An 18,615-nucleotide genomic window follows, 5' to 3' on the forward strand; every position below is an offset into this window, starting at 1 on the left:
TGTTATTTACACACTATCTCCCAGGTAGAATAAAAATTCCTTGAGAGTAGCGAATGTTTTTGCCTTTTTTTTTTTTGTATTGCTATTACTTAATACAGTGACTAGCACATAGTAAGTGCTTAATAAATGCTTGTTGACTGAATGCCCTAAATCTAATCAAAGTTAATTTTACCAAGGAATCAAAGGCTTGAGGTATGAATTGTTTGTCCTCACCATAAGCTGCTGCTGGATGTTCCTGAGTTTAAAAATATGTCCTGTCCGACTGTCTCTGGGGTGTAGGGATTCCTCATCTGATTCAGATGTCAATGTATAAATGTCCAACTCTCGGTGATGTCTCACAGAGCAATCCCCATAAGGTATTTCATAGGACAAACTGCTCCACGAGTCAGGTTCTCCAGCATTCTCCCTGAAAGCAAACAATCTCAGGTTAATACATAAATAATAGCTGACAAGCAGTAGACTTAGAGCTATATCTCTGGATCTCGGCTTAAATTACTGATCTAACTGATTACCTTTTGCAGAAGCAGTTCCGTAGGGACTTGATTTAACAAGCTTTACTTACATGCAAACATATACATCCATCCCCACCCATCACCCACTGTAGTAAGAGCCACAAACAGGTTAACTGGGGGGCAGAGGGAGAGAGGAGATCAAGAACCATTGCCAGGGAAGATCAGAAGCAGCTCTGAGTTCTCAAAATGATTAATATTCTGCTAACTAATGAGTAATGAGGAAGTACAAGGAGGTGACTTTTAGTTTGGTTACCCATAGAAACATGGCTTATAAGAACGACTCTTCTGTGTATTATTTGATACCTTAGGCTGATTTCAAATGACAGCAGAGGCAGGGGCCCCAGTGCATGTAGGGGATATTTGAGGAGTAGGAAGCACCCTCCAATTCCTCCTCCTCCCCTTCTTCCCTCCCCCTGCAGAAATTCTCAATGTCAACCAAACAGAGAAATACTATTGACTATTCTGTTCTTGTCAACATGACCACCCAACATAGAAACCATTTCCAAGCAACTCAAAGTGCTTTCAATGATATTTTAAAATATTCCAAGATAATGTAGTTATTAATGAATACAACACAGAATCATCTTTGTGACATAGCAAAGATATGGCGGTATATAACAAGACATCAAAAGAGAAAGATCCTTCCTTCCTAGTTCTCTCTGGGGTTAATACTCTGCTTTTCCAAAAGTTAAGAATCACGTAATCAATGAACAAACATTTATTGAGTGCCACTCACCGAGTTAGGTACTAGGAATTTACAGATGAAAATACAACAGTCTCTGAAAACAAGAAGCTCACAGTACATTCCAATGAGGGGAAACCACCCCTTCAGTCATCCAGGTTCTCAACCTATGTGTCATCTTCCAACTCCCCACTCTTCTATCACTACTCCTTCCCCCTACCATATGCAATAAGTTGCTGAGTCCTGTGGCTTTTTCTTTTCTAACTTCTCTTCTCTGACAACTTGACCACCTTGGTACAGGCCCTCCCAACTTTATGCCTAGACTATTGGTTGATAGCCTGTTGGTTGACTCCCCTGCTTCAAGTTCCTCCATATTCCAGAATATCCTCCTGATTTTAAATTAATCACCCTAAAGCACAGGTTGGACCATGTCACTTCTCTACTAAAATGGCTCCCCATTACCTCCAGGATCAAATTTTAAAAATCATCTGGCTTTCAAAGCCCTTCATAACCTAGCCCCTTCCTATACCCTAACCCCATTCACACACTTTAAAACCCAGTGACACTGGTCTCCTTGCTGTTCCTTACATAAGATACACCTCCCAACTTGGAGCATTTTCAATGGCTGTTCCTTATGTCTGGAACTCTCTCCCTCCTTATCTGCACCTCCTGGCTCTCTTTTCTTCCTTTAAGCCTCAGCCAAAGTCCAACCTTCTGCAAGATACCTTTCTAGTTCCTCTTTAATCTCAGTGTCTTCCCTCTGAGATTATATCCAATTTATCCTGTATATCTCTTGTATGTACCAGTTGTTTGCATGTTGTCTCCTGCATTAGACCAGGAGCTCCTTGAGAGAAACGACTGTTTTTTGCTTTATTCTGTAACCCCAGTACTTAGCACAGTGCCTGGAACATGCAGTAGAGTGAGAAAAACTTGAGGTACAAAACTATGAAAAAAATAAGGAAAGTTATAGGCATACTAATCGTTATAAATTACTCAATTAGTTTGTTAGGTTTAAAGTGTTAACCTGCATTTTAGGCTTTTTGTTTTGATTAGTTTTCTAGTACTGGTTCCTCACTTCACTCCAACCTTTGAGATCACTGCTTGTTCATACTAATTCAGCCCTCAAACCAGAATGATTTCTGTTTCTCACTTACCCAGATCCCTAGGGGGACAGGGTCCTTTCACTATAGATCCTAATCTTACGACCTCAGCCCTCTACATACTCTCAATTGATGATTTAATCTACCCCACTGCTACAATTATTATTACTGTGAAGATTATTTTTAATGTTTTAAAAATAAATTTATTGATCTTTTATCCCTATATCATCTACATATCCCCCTGCATCCTTCTCCCAGAGAGCCATCTCACAAAGCAAAGATATTTTTTAAAGAAAAAAAAAGGGGGATGGTACAGGGATCAGCAAAACTGATCAATATACTGAAAAACACTGATGATATATGCACCCCACGTTTTATGCAGATGATGATTAGCTTCATCCCTAACACTCCCCCAAGGTTTTGTAACCTGTTTGTAGCTGTCTGCTGATTATTTAAAAATCTAAGTGCCCAAATAGAGCATGAAAATTTTAAAAAACTAACAATGCAGTCATCTTCTCTCGCCTTCCTATCTCCTCCAATCCAAGGCAGCTCCTCAGTCTGGTTTCTCTTTATTTATGTCACTACATTTTCTCTGTTGCCCAAGCTTGAAGCTTTGAAAACATCTGTGATTCCCCTTTCCCCTCTACATCCAATTGTTGTCCAGTTGTTTCAGTCATGTCCAATTCTTTGTGATCTCATTTGGGGTTTTCTTGGCTAAGATACTGGAGTGGTGTGCCATTTCCTCCTCCAACTCATTTTACAGATGAGGAACTGAGGCAAACAGGGTGAAGTGACTTGTCCAGGGTCACACAGCTAATAAGTGTCTGAGACCAGATTTGAACTCAGGAAGATGACACTTTCTGACTGCAGGCCTAGCACTCTATCCACTATACTACTTAGCTGCCCTCTACAACCAATAGAGTCTTGTAATTTCATATCTACAAACATTCTTGCATCCATTTCCTCCTTTTCATTACCACTGGTATCAACTCCATTCAGTTGCTAATTGGTCTGCGCTATTGTAAAAACTTCCTAAATGATCTCCCAGCTCCAGTCTTTTCCCCTTCTAATTGATTCTAAAATGGGTCTGGTATAGTATGAACCTTTCCACAATCACAACTTGAGATGCTGGCACTCCCTAGCCTGGAGTGAATGAAATGAACGAATGAATGAAAACCACTCTCTACAGAATAAAGTCCAACTCTTTAAGATGGGATTTAAGGAAATATATGTTCTGACCCCAAACTACCTTTCCAGCTTGATTAACTATAACTTTTCCACACTGGTCATTCCTCAAATATGCCTTGTATTTTCTGCTTTTATTTATAGCATTCTCTTTGTTTGGAATGCCCATCACTTTCCCCCTCCCCAAACAGAACACCTCTACAAAAATTCGACTCCTCTTTCAAGACCCAGCTCACATGGCACAAAGGCATCTATGATCATTCCTCACCCTACAACAAACTGCAGCGCTCTCACCTTTCTCTGACCTCTCTTGGTATTTTGACCATACCTTCCTGAGGACATTCATACTGTATACTGCCAGGTACTAATCTAGTTACTTGAATACTTATTGTATTCCTCTTTTAGAGAAGTACCAGGACCTCCCACTCCCTACCATATGGTATCTTACAGAAACTGGCCTGTAGTGGACACATACATATTTCTGAAATAAATAAATGACTATATGGACTGTGGAAGAGGTGGGTATTGAGCAGAGGGGCAAGATGGGGAATGTGGACAATTTTCCAGTTCCTCATGATTGAAGGTTTTGTGGTCTGGCTTTAAACTATGATGTTCTCACAATATCTTAAATTCCAATATTTATATGTAAGTTTACCAAAAAATCACAAGTCAAATATAAATAATTTTTAGATTTCTGTTGCTTTGGCTCACTGATGTCCCTGCTCTCAATCACGAAGACACACAAGGGAGTTAACTTAAAGGAAAACAGACTAAGCTGATGAAGGCTTTTGCCTAGAACGTTAAATTCTCTTGTTATCTGAACCTACGAATGGGGACAGCAGTATAGATAAACCAAAAATAATTATACTGTTCTTTGCTTAAACAAATATTAACAATTCTTTGCATTCCCTGAGCACATAAGAAAGGCTAGTCTTAGGAAAGAAGCAGGGGGAGAAGAGAGGAGACAAGGCTGGAAACTGCCTTAGAAAGGCAGCTAGGTGGTACTGGGGATAAAGAGCTAGGCCTAAAGTCAGGAAGACCCGAGTTAAAATTCTGCCTCAGACACTAGCTGTGTGACCCTGCGCAAATCACTTAACCCTGTTTGTTTCAGTTTCCTCATCCGTCAAATAAGCTGGAGAAGGAAATGGCAAACCACTCCAGTATATCTGCCAAGAAAACCCCAAATGGGGTGGTCACGAAGCGTCAGACATGCCTGGAACAACTGAACAATTACCTAAGAACATCTAGGACAGGGAGCACTGCTCATTCTTTTTCTGAACATCTCCAGAAACAATTAACTCTAAAATATTTCTTGGCAGCTAAGCCACATTTGAAAGGCAGAGTAGTGTGATGGAATATATACTAGATTTGAACTCTAAGGGCCTGAGTTCAAATCCTAGCTCTGTCACTTATTTAAGGACCTTGGAAAAATCATTTAACCTTTTTTTCTGGGGGGGGGGTTTCTATTTCCTCATATTCAAAATTAAGGGTTTGGACAAGCATGCCTCTTGGGGCCCTTGCAGCTCTAAGTCAGTGAGCCTATGAAATCCTGACTCTGACACTTACAGGAAGTAACCACCTCTAAGCCTCAATTTCCTTATATAGCAAAAGAAGATAATAATCAGAATACACCTGCTCTCCTTGCTTCTCAGGGTAGTAGTAGTTCACAGAGAAATTTAAATACCACTTTCTACATGATGCCTTCTTGATCTTCCAACTGTTGATGCCCTCCCTCACTGATCCATTTTTGTACCTTACGCTGATTTTGTATTCATTCTGCATGTGCCTCTACCTGTATGCATTGTCTTTCCCAAAAGAATGTAAACTGCTTGACAGCAGGGATAGTCAAAGCTTAATCAGTACCTGTGGAATGACTGAGAGGTATGAGGAAAGCACTGTAATGGATCACAGAATCCTAGATTTTAAACCTGAAGGATCCTTAGAGGTCAGAGTCAGCCTCCCTGATTTTACAGAGGAGAATACTAAGGGCAGAAGGGTGAAATGTCCAGTAAGCAAGGCAAAGGTAATTAAGTGTCTGAGGGGGGGAATTCATACCCAGATCTTCCTGGCTTTAAGTCTGGTGCCCTAAGTCAGTGCACTATACTGCCTCTCAAAACAAAATGTTACTTATTATGTTCTATCATTCCAAGAAGAAAGGAGTTGTTTCTATATCTATTCAGATTCACTCCTGTTTTACTTTAAACCCATTTACAAATACAGAAACAACTACTCAGCAGGACTCTTATTTAAAAAAAAATCTTCATGTGTTTAAAGATAATCAGTCCTTGGCCTTATAGTTCTGTTAAGTCATAACAGCATTTAAATCACTACGCAAATGTGAGTTCTTTAAATATGCACACAGAGAGCTCAATGTCTTGGATAAAGAATTAACCTTGAAGCTAAAACACCTGGGTTCAAATCCTGTCTCTGACTATCACATATTGGCTTTTTGAAACCAGACAGGCCTCTTAACCCTTCAGTGTCCAAGGTAACTCTTCAAGTCTCTAAATTACAGAGAAGAAGCTGAGCTACACTGGCAGTTTTTTCACCTGGTAGTTCCCTACACAAATGAAATCACAGGCCCAGTCCCTAGCCCTTTCCTAACATGCATGTAAACTGAACTGCAGCTGAATTAAGACTACTTACAAGAAAGACACAAATTACACACCATGGCAAAACAGGAGGCTAATACTTATAATCACACCCTTAACCAAGGGTTTATGGAGCCAACAATGAATCTGGGTGTAATTTCACTTAATTAAATAATGTTTAAGCAAAAGGGTATTAGGAACAAGGGCAGGATGGATTTCAGTGGCCTTTTTCATTTTTCAGCCTTGGCTCCAAAAGGGGGCCAATCAAATAGGCACTAAGAAAAAGTCATTACTAACTGCAATGATTATTTAGTCAACATAGACAATTTCACACACATATATATTTTTACATATATTGAATAAATAATTTGTATACACATATATATTTCAGCAGTTTTCTTAGTCTTACTGAGGCCCTCAGGGGCATTTTAGATAGTTATAACTAGACTATAATTTAAAGAATTTTCCTGAGTTGTAAAAGCCTGACATCCTATTCTGGCCCTTTAGAGCTATTAAACATCTCTTCTATAAGGTCCCATTGTTTGTTTGTTTAAAGCATTCTTAGGATCCCATGAAATAAGCTCCCAGACACTTTTGATAGTTTAAGCACAGGTTTCATGCAACAAAAGAACAAAGAACTGATCCTTCTTGGCTTATAACTTAAAGAAAGTTTCAGCGAGGCACAAGCTTTGATATAGGCAGCCCAAAGCATTAAGGGGTTACTGTCACTTAATGACAGTATAGAACAGGAAGGCTTAGGGGAAGGGGAAGAGGGCTGCCCAACATTCCTCTACAAATCGAAGGAATGTAATGCTCCAAGAGAAATAATCTAAAACAAACATCCTTTGATGAAAAGTTCCAAAGTCTACTCCCAGCCTGAATTAGTCAACAGAATAATGTCCAGAGAAGCACCTAGCAATTATCAGATGACCTCACAGGCCATGAAGGACAAAACCGTTTCTCTGCCCACCTCCCTGCCGCCTACTGATTTTACAGAACAAGGATATCAGAACTCAAGCTACCAACTGAAGACAGTAGTGAAGACTATATAAAAGAAATAAGGCATTCACATGTCCAGACATGCCTGTATATTAAAGGCAGCTAAGGGGGCACCACAGTGCATAGAGCAGTAGGCCAAGAGTCAGACAGAACAGAGTTCAAATTCGGCCTCAGACACATACTAGTTGTGTGACCCTGAGCAAGTCACTTAACCTCTGCCTCAGTTTCCTCAACTGTAAAATGGGGACAATAACAGCACCTACGTCCCTGGGTTGCGGTGAAGATCAAATTAGATAATACTTATTAAAATGCTTAGTACAGTGCCTGGAAAATACTAGGTGCTATATACATGCTTATTTCCTTATCTCACTTCCCCACAGGGTGCCCCAAAAGTCTTAGTGTGGTTTTATAGCTATTAAACCTTAAACTTAATAAAAAGTCTTAACAACTTAAAACTGCATTAAGATTTCTGAAATACTCTAATTTTAAGAAATATTTATTTAGCACACAATCCACAATTATTGGGTTTTTTGGTCTTGTACCTTTGTATTTCTTTTTATACCAAGTTCTTGTTTTATCAGCATACAAAATTCATACTAGTCCAGGCCTGAGGATATATTTCTTCCTTAGGGCACATGATTATAAGTTACCCCAACTCACCAAAATACAACTGAATATTGATTAATATAATGAAGCAGACTAGAAATACTAGAGGTAGAAAAACTATTTTAAGTGGCAATAATTTGAGTATGAGAGAGAGTTCCCCCATCTCTCTGCTTAGCCTCTACCCCCTTCACTAAAGGTCACAAAGTAAAAACTGAACAACTTATACAGTAAACTGCTGAGATAACATTCAGCAGCCAGCTGATGATGATTAACTTGATTTTGGGAGACAGGGGTTAGATATGTATGGGAACAATCTCATGGAGATGATACTTAAATATATGCAAACATGAGAATTCCAAGAATATACATGTAAAAAATCAAATCAAATCCAATACAGAGGAGAAAGAGCAGTTATATAGGTAGCAAAAGAAAGAGCATCCCCCAAAATGGTCAAAGGATATGAACAGGCAGTTTTCAGAGGAAGAAACTAAAGCTATCTATAGTCATATGAAAAAATGTTCCATATCATTATTGTTTAGAGAAATGCAAATCAAAAACGACTCTGAGATACCACATCACACCTATCAGATTGGCTAACGTGGCAAAACATGACAATGACAAATGTTGGAGAAGATGTGGGAAAATTGGAACACTAATGCACTGCTGGTGGAGTTGTGAAATGATCCAACCATTTTGGGGAGCAATTTGGAACTATGCCCAAAGGGCTATAAAACTGTGCATACCCTTTGACCCAGCAATACCACTTCTAGGTCTGTATCCCAAAGAGATCATAAAAATGGGAAAAGGACCCACATGTACAAAAATATTTGTGGTGTCAAAGAGTTGGAAATTGAGGGGCTGTCCATCAATTGGGGAATGGTTCCACAAGTTGTTGGTATATGAATGTAATGGAATACTATTGTGCTATAAGTCTGTCCTAGGCAGACTTCAAAAAACCTGGAAAGCCTTACATGAACTGATACAAAGTGAAATGAGCTGAACCAAGAGAACATTGTACACAGTAACAGCCACCTTGTGTGATGACTGACTTTGATACACTTGGCTCTTCACAGCAATGCAAAAATCTAATCTATCTCCAAAAGACTCATGATGGAAAATGTTACCCACATCCAGAGAAAGAAATATGGAGTCTGAATGTAGATGGAAGCACACTATTTGCTCTCCTTTTCCTTTGTTGTTTTTTTTTTATTGCTTCATTCTTGTGGTTCCTCCTATTAGTTCTAATTGTTCTTTACATCATGACTTATAGAAAGATATGCTTAATATGAATGTATAAGTACAGCCTATATCAGATTGCACACTGCCATCGAAGAAGGATTTAAAATTCAAAACCTTTTGGAAAAGACTGCTGAAAACTAAAAATAAATAAATTAATTATCCAAAAAAATGGGAAAAAAAAGAAAGAGCAAAGAGGAGTGTGACAGAAGCTACGAAAAGAGCTTGTCCAGGAAGTGGTCAATTATATTAAAAGCTACAGAGTGGCCAGAGGGATGAGAACCCAGAAAATGCCACTGGACTTGTCAACATTCCTCTACAGACTCAGCAGGAAAGAAAGCACTCTTTAGAAAAAGTATATTAAAGCAAGCAGCTTCCCTCAAGTGATAAGGTCAACAGTGGTGATGTAGTGAATAAAGTATAAACAACTTTTTTTCCCCTGGGAATTTAGCAGTGAAAGGGAAGAAAAAGGATGACAGAAGCAGATAGTCATATCAAGTGAAAGTGTGTGTGTGTGTGTGTGTGTGTGTGTGTGTGTGTGTGTGTTAAGGATGGGGTAGACCTAAGCATGTTTGTAGACAGCAGGGTAGAGCTCAGTAGATAGGGAAGTAGAGAAGATGAAAGAAAGACAAGTAATAACAAATTAGGCAAGCTGGCAAAGGAAATGAGAAGGGATAGAATCAAGGGCACAGGCCTAGGCAAGGGATGTGAAACAATTATCTGGGGCTCGAGGACAACAGAGGTCTGAAACAAGTAGGATAAAAGAATTCATCAAGGAAGATAGTCAAAGAAGAATAAAAATTTTGCTGTGCAACACTGGTGGCCCAGTTGAAGTCTGTATTGTATCCACCTATAATGAACACTAGCAAAGTAAACCACTATGCAGATCACAAGGATTCCAAGAGAGGTATGCTTTGTTCATTTCTAGACCACCAACCTTTCAACCTGGCATTAATCACCATTGCATGCTGTTTTATTTATCTTAAATACTTGATGACTTATAACTTATATTTATAAATGAAAATCTGCATAGCTGATAGCTACAGTTGCACAGGTATAAATTTATAAGTGACTGTTCCTTGGCTATATGTTTATGATTACAGAACGTTTAATCTCAGTGGGATGGAGTGGAGAAGAGTGTATTTGAAAGAAGGCCTGGGATTTCAAGTCCCAGGCCTGAAGCTTACTAACTCTATGACTTAGGACATACCACAATCTTGGTGAGTCACAATTTCTTCATCTAGAAAATGAGGATACTACAACCATGACAGACTTAGCTCTTCTCAGCAATACAATGATCTAAGACAATTCCAAAAGACTTATGATGGAAAATGCTATCCACATCCAGAGAAAGAACTATGGAGTCTGAATGCAGATCAAAGCATACTATTTTCACTTTTTTTTTGTTTTACCCTTTTGGTTTTTTTTTCTTTCACAACATGACTAATGTAGAAATATGTTTAACATGATTGCACATGTATAACCTATATCAGATTGGTGCCATCTTGGGGAGAGGAGATGGGAAACAGGGAGAAAAAATTTGGAACTCAAAATCTCACAAAAATGAATGCTGAAAACTATCTTTATATGTAATTGAAAAAAATAAAATACTATTTAATAAAAAAAATGAGGATACTGGATTAGATGGTCTCTAAGGTCCCCTCTTCTAGTTCTAAACCCTATGACTCCAAGGTCAAAGCAGGGACTATATTTTATTGGTTTAGTAACTCCCTATGATGATGTCTTATAGAGTTAGAGCTCATAAAGCGGACAGTGAAGCTCTGTTAAAAGTAAAACTTGACCCATACTTGACTAAAATCTCAGTTTGTTGAACCTGATTAAAAAAAAATTTTTTTAAATAGTTTAGAATAATGCAACACAAAGGTAAGAAGTGTCCTAAGGATAATAATGGGATACTGATTCAAAGGGAAACAGACATAAAATTTCCTCTAGCCATTTTCTTTGACTTTTTCATTGAACTAAAAATCCCAACAATTTGGCCCTAAATGCCTGAAAATAAATTTATATTTCCCCTGCCCCCCCAAAACTCCACCCCACAACTACATTTAGACATGATAATAAAGGGAAAGTACTGGAACAATTTCATGATACTCTCACTACTAACCAGAATTGTGGAGACCAACACAAATCATAAACTACAGTTCAATTTCTTGAGTTAAAATCAGTTGGCTAAAAGGGAAAATATGAATAAGATAAGTTGTTCTATTTATAGATAGCAAGGTCATAACGGTTTTACTCACTGGCTATCATAATGGGGAAAATCAAATCACAATAAAGATATCATTTTGGAAAGTAATTACTGTAATTCATGGAATGAATTTGAATGACGAGAAAAGAAACTACAGTTGCCTACTCTTCAAGCATCACATTGTTCAATTTAAGAAATGATCTTAAATTGGTTAAGTTATGGTGAGACAAGGTTATATTGTAATTGAAAAAATATTAAATGCCATATGGAAAAATGACAGATGCTTTCCTGATACTTCTTTGTAGTACCAAGTTGCTATCCCAGTATAAATAAGCAACATTTAGCAATTTTTCCGATGCAATACTGTTCAATGAAAATATCTTTCACTTTAAGCATGTAAATCAGGAGTTTCATACATACAAATACACATGTAAATGAGAGAGATGGGAGAGGGGAAGGAAGGAGCTGCTTTCCATTTCCCAAAACTTTGAGATTTTGAGATGGGGAGAAGAGGGAGAATCTTGCCAAGATGTCTATCTGAATTAGAAAGACTGGACAGCTCCCACATACCTACTCCCCTTCGCCCCCCTCAAAAAAAGAAGTTTACACCAAACTATGCTCAAAAAATCTAATGAAAAAAATACAGTGACTTACATCCCCTTAGAATTGGGGCGGGGGAGGGGGGGAAGCCAGGCAGAATCTTCAAGGCAATGGGAAAAGTGTAACCTTCAACAAAGCAAACACTGTCACAGAAACAGGACTCAATTAGCCTTTAAGGCTCCTTGAACATATGCAAAAAGAGCAGAGGGCTCCCCTAAGAAAGCTGCAGTGCTGACCAGCACAGTGTAGGAGACCTCAGACCAGCATCTCCCAGGCCCAAGAGTTTGGGAGTCCCAAACACTCTCTCTTGAGATACCAGGAAGAGCCTTGAAGATACAACACTCAGAATCTCAAAGGTCAAGGTTGGGGAGGAGGGTCTGAGAAGGAAGAGGTCAGCTCAGGAACCCAAGTGTCCCAAGACAAGGCCAGCCACCACATCCCAAAGTGCAGCAGAGCTGGAGCCTTGGCACAAAACCCAAGTCTGGGTACTAAAGGCAGAAAATCAAATTAAAAAAAACAGAGCAAAGAAAAAATATCATTCAGTATGGAAAAAAATTTTTTTAATATATCTAGAGATTTCTCACAAAAGTAGAAACAAGCAGCTTCAAAACAGCTGAAAGCAGACTCAAAGGGAAAAAACAAACAAACAAAAACAGATTTTCCACAAGGACTACATGAATAAATGGAAGAAATGAAGCAGTAGATAAAAAATAAAATGTAATCTCTGGAGAAAAGAAAAGGAAGGAGAATAAGTAGCTCAGAAGACAAAGTGATAAACTTTACCTAAAAAATGGCCTCCCTAAAAACATGAATAGACCAAACAGAAATCAATGACTCCATGAGATAGCAAGAAATATAATAAAATCAAAAGACTGAAAACATAGAAGAAAAGGTAAAACATGTGATACCAAAAATAACTGAATTAGAAAACAGGTCAAAGAGAAGTAGTTTAAGATAACTTGGACTCCCTGACATCCATGGTATAAAAGCCTAGAAATCATAAGATTCAAGAAATAATAAATGAACTCTGCCAAGGATTATGAGAAGCAAAGGATAAAGTAAAAATAGAAAGACTCCACTAATCAGTTCCTAAGAGGAAAAAACACCTTCAAGCACACAGATAAAAGCAATTCTAATTCCAAGGAACTAAAGTCAGCAGCACAGTTGCAACTTTCAGTGAGAGAACACCTTTGAATTTCAAAAGACAAAATAATAAACTACCTTGCAAAACTGAATATAATCCTAAGGGGACAGGGAGGAGGGAGGAGGAATGAGGAACAGAAGAAATAGTCCTTTAATGGAATGGCAGACTTTCAAACATTTCTGATGAAAAGACCAGAGATGAATAGGAATTTTGAAATACAGGCTCAGGAGCCAAAAGAACCTAGAAAAGCAAATTTATCTGAGTAACCAGAAGGAGCTATGTAATGATTTAGTGCTAATAGTCTCAAAGAGGGTGAAGAAATTAGTATTCTTTCAAAATCTTTTTGTCTTCATAGGGTACTGAGGTAATTAAATAAGAAAACCAGAGGTCCCAGAGGTGGACTGGTTTTGCTCTGAGGCTCTAAAGAGGGGAAAAAGAAGAAAGTGTAAAAGGAGGAAGACACTGATGTAGGGAAGAGGAAGAAGAGGATGGAACTCGCTATTTTTCATAACAGGGGTGCCTGAAAAGAGCATACAAACATGGTGAAAACTCTGGGGCAGGGAGCTGCATCAGTGATGTATCACAGACTAAGAAGGATCAAATACAAACACACACAGAGTTTGGTATAGAAACACATCAAATTCAACAAGAAAATAAGTGGGGATAGGGAATGAGACAGAGTTAAAGAGCAAGGTTAATACAAGCTACACAGACTTTATGATTCTGAAGGAAGGATTAAAGGGGAAAGAAGAACAAAGAAAAATACCAGAATCTAAAGAGGTGTTTTAGATCACCTCTTAGTAACTGGGGAATAGCTAGACAAATTGTAATATAGGAAAGAAATGGAATATTACTACCATCTAAAATGACACAACATGAAATGAGAGAGGCAATTTCAGGGAATCCTGAGTAGTACTAACTAATGAAGTTTTAAGTAAGCAAAACCAGGAGAACAATTGTTACAAGAACTGCAACATGTAAAGAACAACTCTGAAAGACTTCAGAATCAATACCATGACCAACCACATTTCTGGAGGATCTGTGATGAAATAAAGTATTCATTTCCTAACACAGAGGTGATAAGCACACTTGGGGAAGGTACATAGGGAGCTACTTGTACTCAAGGACCTAAATTAAGCTAGGGATGTGTGTGTGTGCTGCTATGGAGGATGAAGTTCTCATCTATTCTTCTTTCTAAGAAATCAGGCAAACCAGGGGTTAGAAGGAATGGTGTTGACAACAGTAACTGGCTCAAAGATATATAAGGTATGGCTTTGAAATCACAGGATTTTTAGGATTTGGCAGCTGGAAGGGATTTTAAAAAGCAACTGGTCTAATTCTCCCACTTTAGAAACAGGAAAACAGAGTCACAAAGGCAAAATAGCTTGCCAAAGGTTACATAAGCAGCCAGCGTGGTATGGTTGAAGCAGCACTGGACAGTGAGACCTGAGTTCTAGTCCTTATGTTGATATTAGTTAGCTGTATAACTCAGGGCAAGTAACTTAACATGTTGATACTCAGTAGTTTTTTGTGTTAAAAATTGAGAGTTGAATTCTAAGATACATTCTAGCTCCACGGTTCCATAATCTGAGAAGCTCAAATTAGATCAGGTAAGGAAATGGGGAAGGGAATACGCATTTATACAGCATCTACAATGTATCAGGCAATGTGCTAAGAGCTTTATAAATAACACTTCATTTGATCCTCACAATAACCCTGAAAAGTAGTTATTATTATTCCCATTTTACAGCTAAGGAAACTGAGGCTGAGAAGGGTTAAGTAATTTGCTCAGGGTCACGTAGCTAATTAAGTATCTGAATCCAAATCTAAACTCATGTGTTCCTGACTCCAAGCCCAGCACTTTATGCAGAGTGCCACCTAGCTGCCTCTGAATCTATCTGCTCAGTGAGGATCTTTGTTGAAGATTTTGACTCTGCAACATTTTTAAATGAAATAAGTAACTTGAGCTACACTCAGAAACAATTATGAAATCGGATTCACAGGAGACTGGTTTATAACATATGCCTTTAATCTATCTTTATGTAAAAAAAAAATATTAGGAAAGACAGTCTGAGACCCAAGTACACAAAATGAAATCCTTGGGACAAATAACAACATACAGTAAAAAACCATTTTACATTTTGTTAAGCATGTTGTAATATACAAAGCACTTTCCCCCACACTTTCTTATTTAATCCTCACAACAACAAGGGTGGTAGGTAAAGCAGGAATTATTATTCTTCATTTTGTGGATAAGGAAAGTAAGACTCAGGAAAATTGAGTGATTTACCTAAGGTCACAAAGTAAATACTGGGACTAGAAACAAGAGCTTCTTAGTCCTTCCAAACAAAAATAATAATAACAATAATTTAGTTATGAAATCTAGTAATTCACAAAGAACCTCGAAGGCATCTGGATGAGTTAGTGAACTGTGTCATTAGCTAAAATTCAGTGTAAAGAATATACCTTGTATAAAGGTCAAAATCATAAGCTTGATGCTTACAAAGAGTAAGATTCTATGACAACTGTGCAAAGTACAAAAATAAGTATTTCTCAGCATATGAAATGGCAAGTCACATTTATATAATCTTTTTGAGGCCTACAAAAACCTTTTCTTCTCACTAATTTAATAAGAAAGGTAAGGCAAATGCTATTATCCTCATGCTAAAGATAAGAAAACTGAGGCTCAGAAAGGTTTAGTGCCCTGTCACTGGTCACACAGCTAGTAACTACCAGAGCTAGGATATGAATCCAGGTCTCTTGGCTCTCAGGTCCAGAGCTCAGTGTGCTATACACTACACAAGTGCTAAACTTGGGAGTCATGAGTCCTGGATTCACATCCTAGTTCAGGTTCTTCTTAAATGTGGAACCACTGTCAAGTCACTTAACTTTTGTAATTAAACTTTGTAAGCCTGCTTTAAAATAGGAAATAACATCACTTGTACTACTTTCTTCACAGGGTTGCTAAGAAGCAAGAGTTTTGGACACCTTACAGCACTACATAGATTTTGGCCATTCAATTATCATTCTCTCTCTTCTGTATGAATACTGATGTACAATGTAGCACAGAAATTTTCAGTCACACATTATCTCTATGATACTGTTATTAAGTCATAGGAAATAAATTCAAATTAATTGCCAAAATACATCCTACTTTTTTTTTTTGCTTTTTAGTGAGGCAATCAGGGCGAAGTGACTTGTCCAGGGTCACACAGCTAGTAATTGTCAAATGTCTAAAGCCAGAAATATATCCTACTTTTAAAGCAACAACACTGAAGATTCAGAACAACCAAATGGATTTTCTTACTATATGCAGAAGGCCTTACTTCTAATCCTAAATTTTCAGTATTTTTTGAAGTTCCCACATCAGTGGGGGTGCCTGTCAAACCAACAGTAGAGAGGAAAAAAACGAACCAAACAACCTTTTTCTACCCTTCCCAACACTAGATGACAGAGAGGAAGTTCAATCTCTTTCTTACACAGATGAAGGAAAGAGTAAAATTAATAGCTAGAGAACAATGATGGAGAGTTAATGAATATATGAAGGACAAAATACTCACATATGGCTTCCAAAGCACCAAGAATACCGTACACCCATCCTGCATCAGGCTGCTGCATTAAAGCGAGAGAAAAGGAGCATGGTCCTCAGGAGTAAACACCTTGCCCCAATTCTATTTCTAACAAGGATCTACTGTAACCAGTTCCTTATTTCATGAATTTTGCAACATTTTCAAAGAAACTACAACTGCACCAACAGGCCATACTTCAATGAAGGCTTAAAAAAAAAAGAGAGAGAGAGACATAAATCTGTTGAAGATGAAGGGGAAAGAGTGCCACCAGGTAGAGAGGATTGTCTAATCTCTAAATAAAGGAAACAATCCAGCAACTACACATTTACCCTTCAGTTACCTGGCTATTTGTAGGTAATATATTGCCAGTTCCAAGTAATCACAGACACATTTGCATAAACTTCAATTCATTAGGCTTTTCGGCATTGATATATGCACTGTTTTCTGCTCTCCTCAATGTGACATTTCTTCTGGAAGAGCTACTCTTTACTTAGCAACAGGGCATTAGACTGGGGGGGTGGGAAGGGCAAGTAGTTATAAGTAAAAAGAAATGAAAATTAAGTTAAAATATTGACAAAAAAAGTTTAGGGTTTTCTGATTTGGGGTTTTTTTTTACAAGTAAGTAAAAATACATCCCCAAAAAAATATAAGCAAAAAGTACACTGCTTGGTGGCAGGATGCTGGTGATTCTGACTTTTAGGAAGCACCAAGACTTGAATGTCAGAGCCATGTACTCAATGAGGGCCTTAAGAGCGGAACAGTCATGTGCCCAAGGGCAGAAAGAGTTCTGAGATAAAAAGGAAGGTCTGATTGAGTTTAGCCCCTCTACTGGGTAGAGTCTTCTCACTAGATTCAATATCATAACTCTGGGGATGAAATTAATCTGGAAATGTAAATTTGGTAGCTGGGTGGTAAAGTGAGAAAGGAAATCATTAAATAATGCTAAATTCTACTGCATTATTTCTTTAGTCTTCCTCTTGCCTGAAATAAAATTGAGATTATAAGGCATACGTAAGAGATACATCACCAACACATTCCGCAAAGCTTCCCCCTTCCAATTCTTTCTAATTTCCAGCAAGTGACACTATGGAATAAATGATTTGTTTAAGATAAACTTCACCATAGTAACACAAATTCAATATTTTTATACAGTAGACTCAGTTAAACAAATAACCTCTAAAGTATTAACTCTTTGAAATAGTAAGCCTAACCTCTCCTTAATTTCACACTATCATTTCTCATTTCTCCTTGATTTTGAATTGTAATTTCTATCCTAATAATTTTGATTAAAACATTTTTGTTTCTTATATTGGTAGTGATGCCAATGAAGGCAGAAACCAGCTAGAATTGTAATTTTATAAATACTGAGAAGCCCCTAGTAAGTAAACTTCCTCTACCAATGTAGGCTGGTATGTTCTCTACAATCTAGTGTCCTAAAGAGTTGCCTGTAGGTAATAAAGAGATTAAGTGACTTTATCAGGGTAACACAGCCAGTATGCATCAGAGAAGAGCCTTGAACCTGGTCTCGGCAACAATATGGGCTACACCAGTGGTCAAAATCAAATAGAAACACAGGGGTTACTACACCATGCAAAAGGTACACTGTGGTTCACATATTGACTTAGTTTTAAAATGTGACATTATCTATGTTTTAGTGTATTTTTATTTATGTTAAGTATTTCTCAATTACATTTCATTCTGGTTCAGACTGCACTTGAGAGTATTGTGGGCCACATGCAGCCTGCCAGCCATGTGCTGGACACCTCTGAACTACACCATATATTCCTTTAAAAAGATTCTCCCACTAAAGTAATAGAAAAGGTTAATGATAATAATGATTTCTACAACATGTCTATAGTGCTTTAAGGTTTGCAAAATGCTTTAAACATATTATCTCATTATCTTCCCAGCAACCCAGAGACGTGGGTCCTATTATCATTCCCATTTTATGAATGAGAAAAGGCACAGGTTAAATGACTTCCAGCTAGTGTCTAAGGGCAAGGTTCAAATTCAGGTCCTTTTGACTCTAAGTACAACACTACATGGACTACCAAACCTAGCTACAGTAACAAAGGGTACTTTTTACTGCTAATTAGTTATAAATTTAAATTAAATACATGAGTTACTTATGTATTGAAGAGGGAGAGGCAGTTGGTGACACAGTGGATAGAGCACTGGGCTT

The 18,615-nt window shown here is 37.9% G+C and overlaps 1 protein-coding gene across 1 annotated transcript in view; it reads right to left on the reverse strand.

Moving 5' to 3' along the window:
- The window catches only part of LOC114035441 (A-kinase anchor protein 13-like), a 175,618-nt gene that overhangs the window by 12,697 nt on the left and 144,306 nt on the right, over positions 1 to 18,615 (reverse strand). The window contains exon 6 of the mRNA XM_027851556.1: positions 214 to 406. Coding sequence (XP_027707357.1) covers positions 214 to 406 — 193 coding nt within the window. The remainder of the gene's footprint in view (positions 1 to 213; positions 407 to 18,615) is intronic.

Source organism: Vombatus ursinus, unplaced genomic scaffold, assembly GCF_900497805.2.
Source record: "Vombatus ursinus unplaced genomic scaffold, bare-nosed wombat genome assembly UNPS02009205.1, whole genome shotgun sequence".
NCBI classification, from domain to species: domain Eukaryota; kingdom Metazoa; phylum Chordata; class Mammalia; order Diprotodontia; family Vombatidae; genus Vombatus; species Vombatus ursinus.